Source organism: Podarcis bocagei, assembly GCF_964188305.1.
Source record: "Podarcis bocagei genome assembly, chromosome: 3".
NCBI classification, from domain to species: Eukaryota; Metazoa; Chordata; class Lepidosauria; order Squamata; family Lacertidae; genus Podarcis; species Podarcis bocagei.
This window is the reverse complement of record NC_138127.1, coordinates 67308004-67323245: the sequence shown is the minus strand read 5'-3', so window position 1 is coordinate 67323245 and position 15242 is coordinate 67308004. Positions and strand designations below refer to the sequence as shown.

The following is a 15242-nucleotide window of genomic DNA, read 5'->3' as shown; positions in this document are numbered from 1 at the left end:
AATAGGTTTCCTAAGGGACCATCTTGCCTCATATAGCCCTGCCTGGCAACTGCACATCTCTAGAGGAGCACTGCTGAGACTACTGTATGCCTCAGATGTGTGCTTAGTTTGTACTGGAAACGAGGCTTTGAGTGTTGAAGCTCTAGCCCTCAGGAATTAATTACTGCTTGAGATTAGACAGGCGCTCGATGTCTTGATGTTTAGGTGGCTACTGAAGATGTTTTTGAAGACTTTCCCTGAAGTGTGAAAGTCCTTTTATGGAATATTACTTATTCATATTTAGAAATGCTTTTATTGTTTTTGGAGTGTGTATTATTATTTGTTGTTTTTATCTCATTTTATCTTGTGTACTGCTTTGAGGGCATCAGGCTGTGATGAGGTTATTAATAATAAATTTTACAAATCAAATCAAATAATTGGACGGCATATGAAATATAGACAGCCTATCTAATTTCTAGTACACATAGAATGCAATCCTATGCAGAATTAATCACTTTTGAACCTATTGATTTCAATGTAATACCTAACTGTATAGGATCAGTAATGCATTTATATAAAAGCTAATTCCTAGAATACAATTTTCATGTCACAAATAATAATTATAAGCATGTTGTGGAAAAGCATCAGTTTGGATTTACAGTACAGACGTTATAATTTGTACCTATCACAATTATGCTGCCAATGAAAGGCAATCAGATCCATTGTTAAAGGATGCAATTATCTGTCCTGTGGGTCAAATAACATCAGTAAATGGAATATTCCTAACTAGGAGTTTTCCCTCAAATTTTGAAAACCTGCAGTTGTTTTTTCTTGATGAATACTGGAGGCAAACCTGAGTCATACCTTCAGAATGAGTACGCTTTCTTCCAATGGTAGGGTTGCCTGGGATGTTAATATTGTATCCCTGCATCCCCTCCTCCTCTTTGTGCACTTGGAATGAGACTGTGCTTTCGCTGCAATATTGATGCTTCTGAGATTCACCTCCACTGCAGGGAATGGGATGATACCATTGCCCATATGTTAGCAGAGTCAAGGGAATATTGGGTTCACCCACTTCAGTGTAGAGTGACTGATACTCAGCATTTAAAATTAAGTTGCCATGTTGGATGTATCAGCCCTCCTTGTGTTACACTAGAATTAAAGAAACCTGTTGAAGAAAGTAGACTAGAACCTAGTGACTTTCTTACTAGAGTTGCTTTACTACTCAATCCCACCTGGGATATCCTGCTCCCTTCAGGAGAGAGTTTGCTCTTCCTGTCAATTCAACACCGCAAGCTAAATTAGTGGCTTCTCTGTACAGGCACATTTTGAATTACCTGGCCCAGTTCCCTTTGAAATTTATGTTTTTTTAATTCGAACCAGCTTTTAAAGGACGCTGGTTGCCATGACCAACAGCTGTTTTACTGCTTGCTTTCCTATATATTTTTTACATTTTGCACAAAACTTGAGTACTAGTTGCTAGACAAGATGATTTATTATTACACAGAATGAAGAAATACTTCAATAGAATTCAAACTCATTTAATCGGGGTGAAGAGAAGCGAACAAGACCACTCGTCTTCTTTTTTTATTGTGATTTTCACATGCCAGAAACTGAGAACAGGGTTTGTGCGATGAGCCAGCCTCCACGCTAATTTCCATCTTGAACAGAAGGAGCTGCGGCCGCGACCGAGAGTCCCTATCTTTTCAAACAAGCAAATCCCCACCCCGCAGCTTCTCCCTTGGAGAGCTCTCTCCATTACGCAGGCGCGCTAGAGGCCCGAATCGCCTACCGCCTGTGAAGCGCGACATTTCCCGGCTCCCTCCTTTACGGCGCGCCGCTATACGACAGCCGAAGTTCCTTGTTTACGACTCGTCTCGCGGATTGTTTCGCTCGTTGCTCCGCGACGGGTGGTTTTTTTTCTTGCTGGCTTTTCATCCTCGAACCCAAGAGCGGCTCGGCTAAGCGGAGGTGAGCGCGGGCTGCGGACCGAGGTGCGGCGCCCATCGTCCGCTGAGGCAGCCTTGGGGCCGGGGAGCGGGAGCGGGGAAATGGATGTCCCGGACCCGGGCCGCCTGCTGCCCTCTTGGCGCTTCTGCGGCTCGGGCTCCGGGGGTCCTTCGGGGCCTCGAGTGTCGGTTGCCTTTAAGAAAGGAAAAGCAGGCAGATCGGGCTGCTCCTCGATCGAATGAAGCGTTTCCTTACGGACGCATAGGCTGCAATTGCAGGCACGCTTACTCTGGAGTAGTGCAAGACCCATTAGAATAACGGGGACTTACTGCTGAGTAAACGCGCGCAAGTTCAATACGCAGCCATTACAACAGGGATGGGGAATCTGTGGCCCTCCGAATGCTCTTGGTCTGCCATCCCTACCTGATTTCTGTGCTTGTGGAGGTTGAGGTCAGCAGCATCTGGAGGGCCAAAGGCCGCCCCCCCCATCATTGCTTTTTATAGCAGTGCATGTAGTTGACCCTGTTTCCCCCACCCCACTCCCATTTTTCTGGCTCCTCCTCCCCTCCCCCCCCAGAACATTTGGATAGAAATTAACCTTTCTGCTTAAAACAACTGACATTCAAACCCCTTGATCTTGTTGTTAAGGGATATATATATATATATATATATATATATATATATATATATATATCTGATAAAAGATCTCTTAACGGGAAGATATGAAATGTGTCATACCAAAAGACATTTGGAAGTTGTTGGTAACATATGAACTATCAGCTGTACTTAAGAGAGAAGTTTCTAAAACTGGTCACAGTGTAATCAGTAACCTTCTGTTTCCTCCCCACCAAGACTACTTCGTATTTGCTAACTTCCACACATCATGGAGACAGAACAGATTATGGAGAGCCAGCCACAGGTAATGCCAAAACCCCCAACAATACCTGCTTTAGTGAGATTGTGTGTGTAAGAGATATTTTATAATTGTGTGATGCTTTGCAGGTTCCAGAAAATCCTCATGCGGAATATGGTCTTACAGAGAACGTAGAGGTAACTAAGTTTATCGTTAGAGTTAACTATTCCCTGTTGAAATTGGGATCTGCTATATTTTTTTGTGATTGTATTTCTTAACTAAGTTTTTAAACTGTATTGTAAATGGTTGTTGCCCATCCTGGGAACTTTGAGTGAAGGGTGGGTAATAAATTAATAATAGTCTCATCTTGACACTCTTAAAGAGTACAATTTGCTAAAGTTGTTTATTCATAGAATTGAGTGAAGCTAGCGATAGGGGCTCTGATCCAGTCGTGTGTTAGAATAGCTTGTCTAATACAACTTTACAATCTCAGGTATTTATTATAGAAGTGCCTGAGCTCGTGTAGCTAAGAATGAAAGAGATTTATTTTGCTTTCATCCTGGCATTAGTATTACAAAGACTGTTGCATATATGAAGATCCTCATATTGATGTTCACCTATTGAATGCCTTTGTATATTTGTGTGCCAAACAATTTTTATTTCACCACCATTCACCTCATCTAGACATTTTTGCTGTAAATTTGTAAAAATCAGGCAAGGAACCAGCAATGGCTGTCTCATGGAGCCATAGTAAGCAAACAGAATTTTCAAGGAAACAAACATTTTTAATGGGGGTTCTGCGTGATTTTTTGAGAAAACATACTTATTTCACTGAATAAGTAAAATGTATGGATTTTTGGTCAATTTTTAGATAGTTCAGAAATGCATAACTTTATATTTTCAACTTATAACACTGGATTGCTGTCTTCATCTAGTGTTTGTTTACATTTTAAGCGAATAGTGGAAAATGAGAAAGCAAGTGCAGAGAAAACATCAAAGCAGAAAGTAGATCTTCAGTCACTACCTACACGTGCCTATTTGGACCAGACAGTTGTGCCTATCTTACTACAAGGTCTTGCAGTACTTGCAAAAGAAAGGTACCATATTTGTTTATCTTTCATGATTTCATTCTTAACAACGTGCACAAACTTCTGCTTGCAGTCGTTATATAGGCCTAGTTCTTACAAACAGCAAGTGAAGTGGGAAATATATGGCTGGGCTTTACAACAGTGGATAGGAGCTCAGGTGAATGAATTTTGCATACTAAATAATCATTTGCGCATAAAAAAATGTAGCATTTTGCATCATTAGACCTTACCCCTTGATATGCTGTTTTTCAAGCATTTTTGTATGAAGGATAATTCATTCATGTGAGCCCACACTTGTATTTTGAACTGATATAGTCCTGACACTTATTGCCACCTCATTTGCTGTGTTTGGGAATGAGACTTTAATGCATGTGTGTGAAGTGTGAACATTTCTACACAAACTGGAAGTAGTTATGCTGGCTCTGGTCATCAGCCTTAATTTGATAAGCACCATGAACAGCATGATGCAGATGAGTATCCAATTTCATTTTAGAGTTAGCAAAGCTGGAATTGGAAGAGGTCTAAAAAGAACGAGGGTGGAGATCAAGACTGGCCTGTAGCAAATAGAATACAATCTGATTTGACATGGCTGTAATGAGAGACCACAGCATTCATTATCCTGGGGTTTTTTTTTGGGGGGGGGAATGAACTGCTACTGGATCACTACTTCTCTCCTGCTATTTCTGTAGGAAGAGATGGTGAGAGCTCCTACAGCCAAGCATTCCTAAATCTACATATTTTTAATCCCTGTTTCCATATGTCTAGAGGGGTACAGAGTAGTTTCCTCTCATTTCCCTTCCCAAGCAGAAGGGGATTAGGATAGATAGTAAGGATAAAGTAAGTAAATCTAAGCATTTCCCCCTCATTTTTCAGGCCCAATAACAACCATGTAATATTATAGTTCAACAACTTTAAGCCATGCCAGTCCAGTATAGGAGTTAAGGAATTCATTTCCATTTTAAGGAATTTAACACTTGCCCCAAGTTAAAATAAAAAAGCAGATCAAATGAACAGCTGTAAAAATCTGACATTCTTTGAAACTTTGGAATTTAGCCTACCACAGATGAAATTAAGAGAAAAAATGCTAATGATATAAGAAATTAAAATGTTTTCACTAGCAACTCTACATTTACCAAATGCCTGCTACTTATGGCAGAATCCTAACCCATGTCTACTCAGTTAAGTTCTGTTTAATTCAATGGGGCTTACTCCCAGATAAGTAGGATTAGGACTGCTGCCATAATGTATTAAAGTAAAATGTTTTGTGATCCCAAACAATACTCAAGTACTTTTAGTCTTTTTAAATCTACTACATACTGTGGGTTCCATTCCTGAAACTACTTTTAGGTGGGTAATTTTGATAATTTAATTGAGGTTAAAAGAATTCTTGAATTGGTAGGTATGTACAAAACCACTATTCTCTTTTTATTTTCAGACCACCAAATCCTATTGAATTCCTTGCAGCATACCTGTTAAAAAATAAGGCACAGTTTGAGGACCGAAATTAATTTCATCTTCAGAGGACCATTTGACTGATCAGTATATATGCTAAATAACCATGAATCACTGTCTGATGTATAAATCCTACAAAAACAAAAATATCACTTTTGCTCAATTTCTTTAGCCTTTTCTTGAGCTATGTCAGCGGCATGGGGAGATAACACCACTGCTGTGTCAGCAAAATCGACACTGTAGCCTATACATGCACAGCCTTAGAAGAAGGAGAAAGTATACAACACAGCGAAATTAAAAGTTTTTTGCCAGTGGGAGGGGCCAGGGGGTACAACAAGGGCAGACACAAGCTGATGACAGCAGCCTTGGGTGGCTTGAGGTTGAAAGCAGGTGCCAAACTCAACTTTTGTTATGCAGTCACATCAGAGACAAAACAGAGAGCCATACCCAGTTCACCAGATTAGGAGTCCACCGCTCTTAACCACTACACCACACTGGCTCTCATTGCTTTCTTTCTCATTCCTTCCTTCCTTCCTTCCCACCCCCACCCCCTGCAACCGATTGTCATCAGCAGAACCTTCTGACGTGTACTCTGAGAGGCCTCCCCTTCACAGTCCAAAGAATGAGCAGAGGGTCAACTGTCCCATAGCCCATCAAGCTCCCTACTCTTTCCCCGAGTCCTATCCTGTGGCTAGCTAAGCTAGACTATACCAGTGTAGAGGAAAGGGAAACCTAGCAATGAAGATACAACATGGCAAAAGACAAAGCTATTGTTATAAAGGATCTAAGGCGGAGTTGGCATCAGATTTTTATGGTTTACCTTCTCAAACCACACTAGTGGTGTACATCCCATTAAATAGTTTTTTTATTAAAACAAACAAACCAGTGCATCAGTTACCAGGTCCAAAGAACAATTGTCTGGTGGATGACTCTAGCAGGCCTAATTTAAATGGGAACAGTAATGATTTCAAGCTGAAGAATAAAGATTGCAGCACAAAAACAAATATAGTAATAACTACATATTAAAAGAGAGTGCAGGCTTCATTGCCTAGATGGCAGTGGACACAAGCCATATTCATTTACTTGGGTATTCATAGGCTACCTCTCGGGGTTAACCAGGGTGGGTCATGAGATAAAAGCTCATTATAACAAATCACAAAATCACAACCAAAATATTAAAATGTTATGACGACAGCTGCAGTTAAAACATGATCGTTGACAGTACAAATACAACATTAGTGTAAATACGAAAACCAAGCAGCAAAGAATAAATGATTAAAAGCAGCAGTTAAATGCAGAGTGTTAAAATGTCAGTTTTGAGGAAAGCGTTTTCAAAGCCTGCTTAAAAATCATTGACATAGGGAATAAATGCACCCACTTAGGAAGTTCCATAATCAGGAGACCAGCACTGCTCAGTAAGACGTATTTGACTACGCTGATCTAGCTTATGATATAATTAAGTAAAAGTATTGCTAAATATAAACTTTTGGATATTTTTTTTGGTCTGATGAATTTAAAAAACTCAGTTTATTATATTTAAATAAAGCTGATTGTTATATGTCCCCTTTGGTGATACTGGAGAAGATGACAGAGAACTCTCATTAAAAAAAAAAAATCTCTTCATTTTTAAAGGGCATTTTTTAATTAAAAAATATTTATAACAATAACACACTGTAGTCAAAATAGCCTCAGTACTCTTATCTTTAAACTCCACTGATAAATAAACTATTAGTTGTTAAGCTTGTACCCCTGAAAGGTAACACAGCCTTTTGAAGAATAGTGTTACCCATGTTCTCTGCAAATATTTGGTTTATTATTTTAGCCATAACGTTTCATACTTTTCAGTATTACGTAGCCTCCCATATGCTGAACTTTTCTAGCACCTGTTATCATTTTACTGTAAAACTCTGCTTGTTCCTTTCTCATGTTTCTCCAGCAGCTAAACTGTTTTCTAATACAGATATTTATTTTTATGCTTCAGTATGTTCAGCCCTTGTTTCTAATTAAGCTACTGGATACTGCAGGCAAAGCAGCAGCCAGGAGAGGGACCCCTTGAGAAAAAGATTAAGGCCATTTTACACAAATGATGCTGAACTAGGGTTGAAAGATTACTAGTGTTTATTTCTGTCCAAACTGTAAAACCCATATATATATATTTAGAAGCCTCACTGTTGTGCCATGCTATTTATTTTATTTAAAAGTTCATACACACATACATACTCAGACATATATATTACTTAATATTTCAAAAATCACCAAACAGTACACAGATATACCACTTTTAATGCAAAATAAAGCAGCTTACAGGGTTAAAAGCAGCAACACCTAACACCGTACATTACGGGTCAGCTGTTTTAAGCAGCTGATTTGGGGTGTCACAAAAGGGCAGGAAACGGGGGGACCTGAAGCATGAATGTAGATGTAGATGAATCACAGTTGTGTAGATGAATCACAACAGAGCCGGCTTGTCCTGCAAGCCACACCTGCTGAAATCTGGTCTTCTGAACATCTGTTAAAAGTGCAGGAGCCCTATCCTCTCTTTTACCTGGCCACCTTACTCTGTACCTTTTCACTGAGTGCTTTCCTCTTATCACTCTGCCATCTGAGCTGGTTTGTAAGGATCTTTGACTAAGGGGCTGGTTGGGTCTTTAGCCAAGAAATCTGCATTCAGTGTCAGATGTCTTTCACAGCCAACTTAGATGAGCAGAAGCACTTTCCAGGCAAAGCCATCATTGGATACAACCTGCATAGGTTTAACATAGCACCATATAGTCAAAGAATATTTTTTTTTACAGTTTGCTACCTCAAGGGGGCATCATCTAAAAATAGACACAAGAATCAGCAGAAAGGGAGGAAGATGGTGGCAGAGTTGAGCCTTCGGAGATTACGATTACTAGTCATAGAGTTGGAAGGGACCCTGAGGATAATCTAGTCCAACCCCCTGCAATGCAGGAATATGCAGCTGCCCCAGACAGGGATCAAACCTGCAACCGTGGTTTTATCAGCACCACACTCTAACCAACTGAGCAATCCAGGTGCTTTACCTCTGTGTACTTCAGTTTAGGTAGAGGAAGATTTGAAGCAAGAATACATGGAAGTATCCTGGCCAAGTGCATAGTTCATTTTTCTCTCTGGTTTAAGTACAGAAACACTCTAATCTCAGAAGGATTTCCAGGTAGTGTAAATCTAGACTAACTTGAGTAAGAACATTTCTTTTTCCATACAGTGGTGCCTCGCAAGACGAAATTAATTCGTTCCGCAAGTTTTTTCTTCTTGCGAGTTTTTCATCTTGCGAAGCACGGTTTCCCAGAGGAATGCATTGAAAATCAATTAATGCGTTCCTATGGAAACCGCTTGCCAGGCTGGCGGTGCGGAGAAGGGCTTTTCTCCCCACCGCAAGCCTTCAGGACAGGTACGGGAACAGAGGGGAAGGGGCGCAGCGCTTCTCCTCTGTTCCCGGGGCTTGCGGTGGGAGGAGGGTTTTCCTCCCCACCGCCAACATTCAGAACAGCATTCTGAATGTTGGCGGTGGGAAGGAAAACCCTCCTCCCACCGCAAGTCTTCAGGACAGCCATCCGAAGGCTGGCGTGGGGAGAAGGGCTTTCCGCCCCACCGCCAGCCTTCGGAGCAGCCTTCCGAAGGCTGGCGCGGGGAGAAGGGCTTTTCTCCCCACCGCCAGCCTTCGGAGGAGCCTTCCGAAGGCTGGCGCGGGGAGAAGGGCTTTTCTCCCCACCGCCAGCCTTCGGAGGAGCCTTCCGAAGGCTGGCGCGGGGAGAAGGGCTTTCCGCCCCACCGCCAGCCTTCCGAAGGCTGGCGCGGGGAGAAGGGCTTTCCGCCCCACCGCCAGCCTTCGGAGGAGCCTTCCGAAGGCTGGCGCAGGGAGAAGGGCTTTCCGCCCCACCGCCAGCCTTCGGAGGAGCCTTCCGAAGGCTGGCGCGGGGAGAAGGGCTTTCCACCCCACCGCCAGCCTTCGGAGGAGCCTTCCAAAGGCTGGCGCGGGGAGAAGGGCTTTCCGCCCCACCGCCAGCCTTCGGAGGAGGTCCGAGGACAGTGGGGAAGAAGCGCTGCGCTTCCCCGCTGTCCCGGAGATTTCCCTATGGGCTTTCGTCTTGCAAAGGAAGCCCATAGGGAAATTCGTTTTGCGAAGCGCCTCCAAAACGGAAAACCCTTTCGTCTAGCGGGTTTTCCGTCTTGCGAGGCGTTCGTCTTGCGAGGTACCACTGTAAATGAAGCAAGTAGTACAATGAAATGGCTTCCATCTTTCTTTAGCTCTGGAATTTACCATTGTATTCCATGCAGTGGCGCCAGCTCCTAGGGGCTGAAGCACTGTGGGATCCCCTGATTTATTTATTTTTTTAAAGGAGCTGGGCCCCCTCAATGTTCAGAGCCCCCCCCCATGACGTCAGTGCATCAGGACATTGCGCACAGGCCCCCTCAATCCTCTGGCAAAGGTGGCGCCTCTGATCTCAAGAAACACCGAGACTAGATGGTGGTACATCATCTGTGGCACATGAATAAATTGTTGAATTCGACCTGAAAAGCACTCTGCAGAGAAGTTTCCAAACAATTCAGAGGCCATGCGCTTTTGAGATCAAACTGGAATTTCAAAGACCAATCTTCTTAACATCCCTGCCAATCTTTAGTTCAGCTGCCAGGCACCATCAGCATTCCAATCATTCAGCTGTCATTCATGTCAACGTATCTTAGTATATGATGTGTCACCTGTTATCCAGGAAGGACAGATGGAAGAAAAAATAAATCAAAGTTGTACATTGCAAAAGGGTTTGTTAGGTAGGTCTTCTGCAAGAAACATGAAGCCGTAAAACAAACTACATTTCTGACTGTCATGGAAACAAGAAATTTGAGCGACTCTGAAAGGGGTTTGCTTTTCTAACACAACAAAGCACAGCTCTGTTTCTGCCGTGGTTAACAATGCTAGGATGTACAAGAAATTCTTGCAACACCTGATAGAACCAATAAAGCAGAGTGTTTGAGGACCCTAGTTTGTTCCTGGTACTTGAAAATGGGTGCGTATGCATGTGCTGGGGAACCATCCTTTGCATTTTGTCCTCAGTAGGCCTGCCAGCTTTCACTCTGATGTCTCAAGTCCTCAAGGCATAGTGCAGTCTGTTTTGCATTTTTGAAAATGCAGCAAATCCTCTAAGCCCAGCAGTGCTGATCCAAGATGCTGAGCTACCTGAAGCAAAGCCTAATGGCACCCCAACCTTGCTAGGGCTAATGCTTGACAAAATCTTCCTGCATAATTCAGGCACTGATTCCTGCTGTCCCCTATCCTCCTTCTGCCCATGCCACCAGAAGCGAGTCAATTCAGCCTGCTACATAGCAGAACCAGCCAAGCGCCCTAGCAGGACAGCACTACTGGCTGTAATTTTCTATAGACGAGAATTCTGGAGATCTGTGATGTGCAACAAAAAGGGAAATGCCACCAAGAAAAGAGTGACCCTTTAATAATCACAACCACCTGCATTATCTCTCTAGCTCTGAAGCAGAAGGCACTTCAGAGCTATGGGGTTTCTTGAGAGCAGGGAAGGAACATCCTTCAAATCTGCCTGTCCTCTGGAGCCAGAATCAATCAAGTAATTCCCAATACCTTTTCACAAATCTCTGGTCTGGACCCAAGCTAGTTAAAACACTCTGGTGAGATGATCCTAAGTTTGCAAAGCACTTAGTATTTATTAAGGAGTCAAGATAAAGTGAGAAAGAAATAGTAGGTTGCAGCAAAGCAAAATATCAGCAGTCTGATATAACTAATTCTTACACTTGATATGGAGCCTAAAATCATTTTCAGTAACTCTCATATGAACATGAAGCATCTTTTGGCATGCTAAGGCTAAGCTTTCCCAGGCCAAATGAAGATGGAGATAAAAGCATGTTCAAAACAAGCTATTTTATGTTGTTCCAGAGGTAGCAGGACTGGCATAGGGGAAAACAAGTGGTCGAATAAGGTACAGTACTGGAATTTTCATGTTCCTCACTTATATAGCAATAGTATACTTAATACACTATTTAGTTTGGAGGATAACTTGTTTATCAACCACTTATCCTGATTTGCTTGCATAAAGTTGACACAGATGTTATGTTATGTCTGCTCTTTATCTTCATTCTAATCTGTTTCTGGGGAGAGTGCAACAATGTGCATTCACCCTAATTTCATCCTGATGAGTTTTCACAGAGGTTATAGGTCTACCTGTCAATCTGTCATTATTTTCAGTGCATTTCCCAATAACTCTCCTTTTTAAAAGTGGATTTGTTGTACAGAGTGCTTTAATCCAGAGTGATTTAGTTGCACAAATCTAAATTTCCAGTACACAATTAAATCCCTCTTGCAAAACAGTGACATTCTGCGGCAACCCCAATCGAATCCCATTGAAAAATTGGCCAAGCAATTCCAGTGACAAAGAATGTGATTCTCATAACAACTGCTTGCATCTTCAATTTCTCAGGGAGTTTTAGCAACCCTTAACTGGCATAAGTGAAAATTGCTGTTTGTAGCACTCTGCCTTTGTGACCTTCCCTACTTCCAATTCACAGGCCCCAATGATATTTTTTAATTGAAAGCATGTTTGCAGAGGGGGTGGGGTGGGAAAGAGAATGTTTATAGTGTAACAGGATTCTGAATTTGTGTGTGTGTGTGTGTGTGTGTGTGTGTGTGTGCGTGCGTGCGTGCATCTGCTTGCACACACCATGTATTTCCATGGTGAATAATGAATCTGCAAAATACAGTGGTGCCTCGCAAGACGAAATTAATCCGTTCCGCGAGTCTCTTCGTCTTGCGGTTTTTTCGTCTTGCGAAGCACGGCTATTAGCGGCTTAGCGGCTATTAACGGCTTAGCGGCTTTAAGAAAAAGGAAACAAACTCGCAAGAACTCGCAAGACATTTCGTCTTGCGAAGCAAGCCCATAGGGAAATTCGTCTTGCGGAACGACTCAAAAAACGGAAAACTCTTTCGTCTTGCGCGTTTTTCGTCTTGCGAGGTACCACTGTAAGTGTGTGGGAAATGGAGTCATAGCATTGAACTCAAAGCAGCCTGTTCCAATAGAACCACAAAACTACAAGTCAGAAAAAGCTATTAATACAGATAAATAATAGGTTGAGCACAACACTTTAAAAACCAGTTCTTCTTCAGATTTTTGCTGAACAGCCCAAACCTGAATTTTTGCTGAATCGCAAACAATCAATCCATCTTCTATTATCATGTCTGATTATCCTGAACATTTCAACAGCAATCAACCCCGGAGAAAATGTGTGGTGATAAATGGTCTCTCCATTAAATAAAAGGGATTGCATTAATTATCGGTTTTCTTGAAAGGATAACCAGTTTGGTGACTAATGCTCCCAGCATGAGGTATGTATATATTGGATTGTTTGGGGATTTAGGTCCAATGCCATGACTACCAGCACCAGGGACAGATAATTATGTCACAAAGCAATTCAGAATCTAGTTTGAACAGTTACTGGCGAAAGATTTGACTAATCTATATAGCACATCTCAAATGTTCAGATTCTTTCATGCGTAGTATTTTAGTAATCCCAAGAGCCCTGCAAGGTAGGCCAGTATTATTATTCCCCTATGCTGGTTGTGTGGAGGACCCAATCAAGATACAGTTCTGGGTTCATAAAATCCTGTTGGTACTCCAGATGTCCCTCCATTTGCTAAAATAATCTTGCATGAAAACAGAGAATAAGCAATACCTAAAGGCATCACTACACAGGACACTTGATATGCTGATTTCACATATCCAGTCCTCACAGTGCCCCCCCCCCGATAACAAGTTGCCTAAAATTAATAGAGTTGTATGTAATCCAGCTGGATCCTATGCATGGCACACTTACAAATAAATTACACTAAGCTCAACATAACTTATTTATATTCTGCATTTAGTCAGTTGGTTCTTTAGAGTTGTTCAGGCATACATAACAATAAAATCAACACGAAACTCAGAATATTTCCAGACAAAAAGGAGAGAACCAACAGTTAAAAGCAGCAGGTTAGATTGCTTAACAGTGTGATCATGTGCATGTAAACTCAGACGCCTCACTGAATTCAATGGGCCTTTCAGGTATAGAATTGCAGCCTAGGGCTCAAAACTTTAAAAGTCTGGAGAACAAAAAGCTCTGGCTCCCAAACAAGTCTGCACAGCATTGCTACCTTAAACTGAACACTCCAGTCCATTCATTTAAAATGTGCAATGCTTGTTGCTTACTCCACCTTAAGCCTTTGGGTAAGCCACAAAGGTTTCTGGATCTGAACCAGTGTTTCCAGTATTTCCTGACTAGCATTAACCTAAAGTTTAGTAACACAGTGTTTAGATTTTTAAATTTTAAAGGATATTCAACCCTGAATTGTGCTACTAGATTATTTCATGGTTACCCAAATCCATCCACATTTGCTACAGTACTTCCCATGAATTACAGTATCAGCCTATTTGCTGCCTGGTACTAGTTGCTCATATTGGGTTACTACATCCAACATTTAAAAAAAATCAAGGGTATTGTGGAGCTGTGGGTGCATGTTTGTACTTGCACAGACCAAGCTTTGATAGATGGGATATTCCTGAGTAAAGCACAGACTCCCTCCCCTTTGGCTTTGTTGCTCAGCTTTTCCTCTGCTGACTTCCAGGGCTCTGCCTCCTTTTCACCCGTCTCTCCAATCTAATGACGTTCGTCATGTTCACTCCCCCTCCCCAGTTCAGTCTTATTAGCTATTTTGGAAGAAGAGGCCTTTGAGGGTTGCTGGTGTCTCCATGGCAGCGGTCCAATAATATACCAGATGACAAATTGGGTGGGTGAAGAGCTGAAGTGGCTTAAGTGGCTGCCTTTGTATAACCCACTATGATCCAGTTTCATCTCCCTCAAAGTGAACCTAAGCATGCAACTATAAAAACGGTGTGCATTTTACACTTCAGTCCTCCTGTCACTGGATTATTCAACTCTTAAGCATTTGTTTACATGCTTGCAGGACTGCAAATTTGGAACTTGTTAGTACTCTGTCACACAGCCGCTCCCGAGCTCAAAACTCACACTGCTTTCTGAAATGATTGCACTGACTTGGCCACAATTCCTTCCTGCTTTTTTGTCCTGGATGCAAGATAAAGCTTGTGGTCCAGCCCTCCATTTTAGAAAGCTGTCCCTATGGCAAATTTGATTCAGGGCCAGCCCAGTCCGTTTTGTCATTCTGAGCTGCTTCAAAGCATAATGCCTTGCAGTGTTGCAGAATACACTAGGTTGCTCTTGGATTTCAAAGAGCTGCTTCATTTGGGAGGAAAAGACCTGAGCCAGAGGGACCTTTGGTCTTAAAATACTGTAATAAAGTGAAGCCTTTTATGTTCTGAACAGTGGAGGCTGTGGCTGCCATCCTACTAATGATTCGTTAAGTATCTCAGGCATGTGGTGTGCTCTATTCTAATCCACACCATACAATTAAAGCACATCTTAAGCACATGGCTTCTCCCCAAAGAATCCTGGGAACTGTTATATACAGAATTGAGAGCTACCATTCCCAGCGCCCTTAACAAACTAGAGTTCCCAGGAATCTTTGGGGAGGGAGTCGTGTGCTTTAAATGTAGAAGGGGGATGTGATCACGCACTACTTCTTCCACCCTGAACCCTGTCTCCATATTAAAGAATAGTGGAAAGAGAACGGGTCGGAATAGAAGCGGAGGCTGAAAGAGCAACCACATTACTTCCGGCGCCCAACGGCACTTCTCGTTTCAACTCTTACGTAGGCCCCTTCCGCAACGGGGGGGGGGCACAGGGGGTCCCGCACAAGCCTCTTTCCCGGCTGTCAAGACGAGCAGCCAGGCGGCTCCACATGCACCTCCGACGCCCCGCTCCCCGCCCGGAGGCCCTTTCAGCAGCCAACCTTCCCCCTCTAATCTTCCCTTCACCTCAGAGACACA

General features: G+C 42.5%; 2 protein-coding genes and 1 long non-coding RNA gene across 3 annotated transcripts in view; 1 reads left to right on the top strand and 2 right to left on the bottom strand.

Annotated features, from left to right (window-relative positions):
- Positions 1–15242, bottom strand: part of LOC308583798 (uncharacterized protein) — a 133794-nt gene that overhangs the window by 62439 nt on the left and 56113 nt on the right. The window lies entirely within an intron of this gene.
- Positions 1791–5485, top strand: DPY30 (dpy-30 histone methyltransferase complex regulatory subunit). The gene is made up of 5 exons (XM_081187142.1): positions 1791–1950; positions 2782–2848; positions 2932–2979; positions 3737–3879; positions 5306–5485. The coding sequence occupies exons 2-5, from the start codon at positions 2813–2815 to the stop codon at positions 5376–5378; spliced, it is 300 nt and encodes a 99-aa protein (XP_081043268.1). The 5' UTR covers positions 1791–1950; positions 2782–2812; the 3' UTR covers positions 5379–5485.
- On the bottom strand, positions 9801–15222 carry LOC308583837. Its single transcript, XR_014006449.1, has 2 exons — positions 15027–15222; positions 9801–10044 (listed from the first exon to the last, which is right to left on the bottom strand). It is a non-coding gene; the product is annotated as an uncharacterized lncRNA (long non-coding RNA).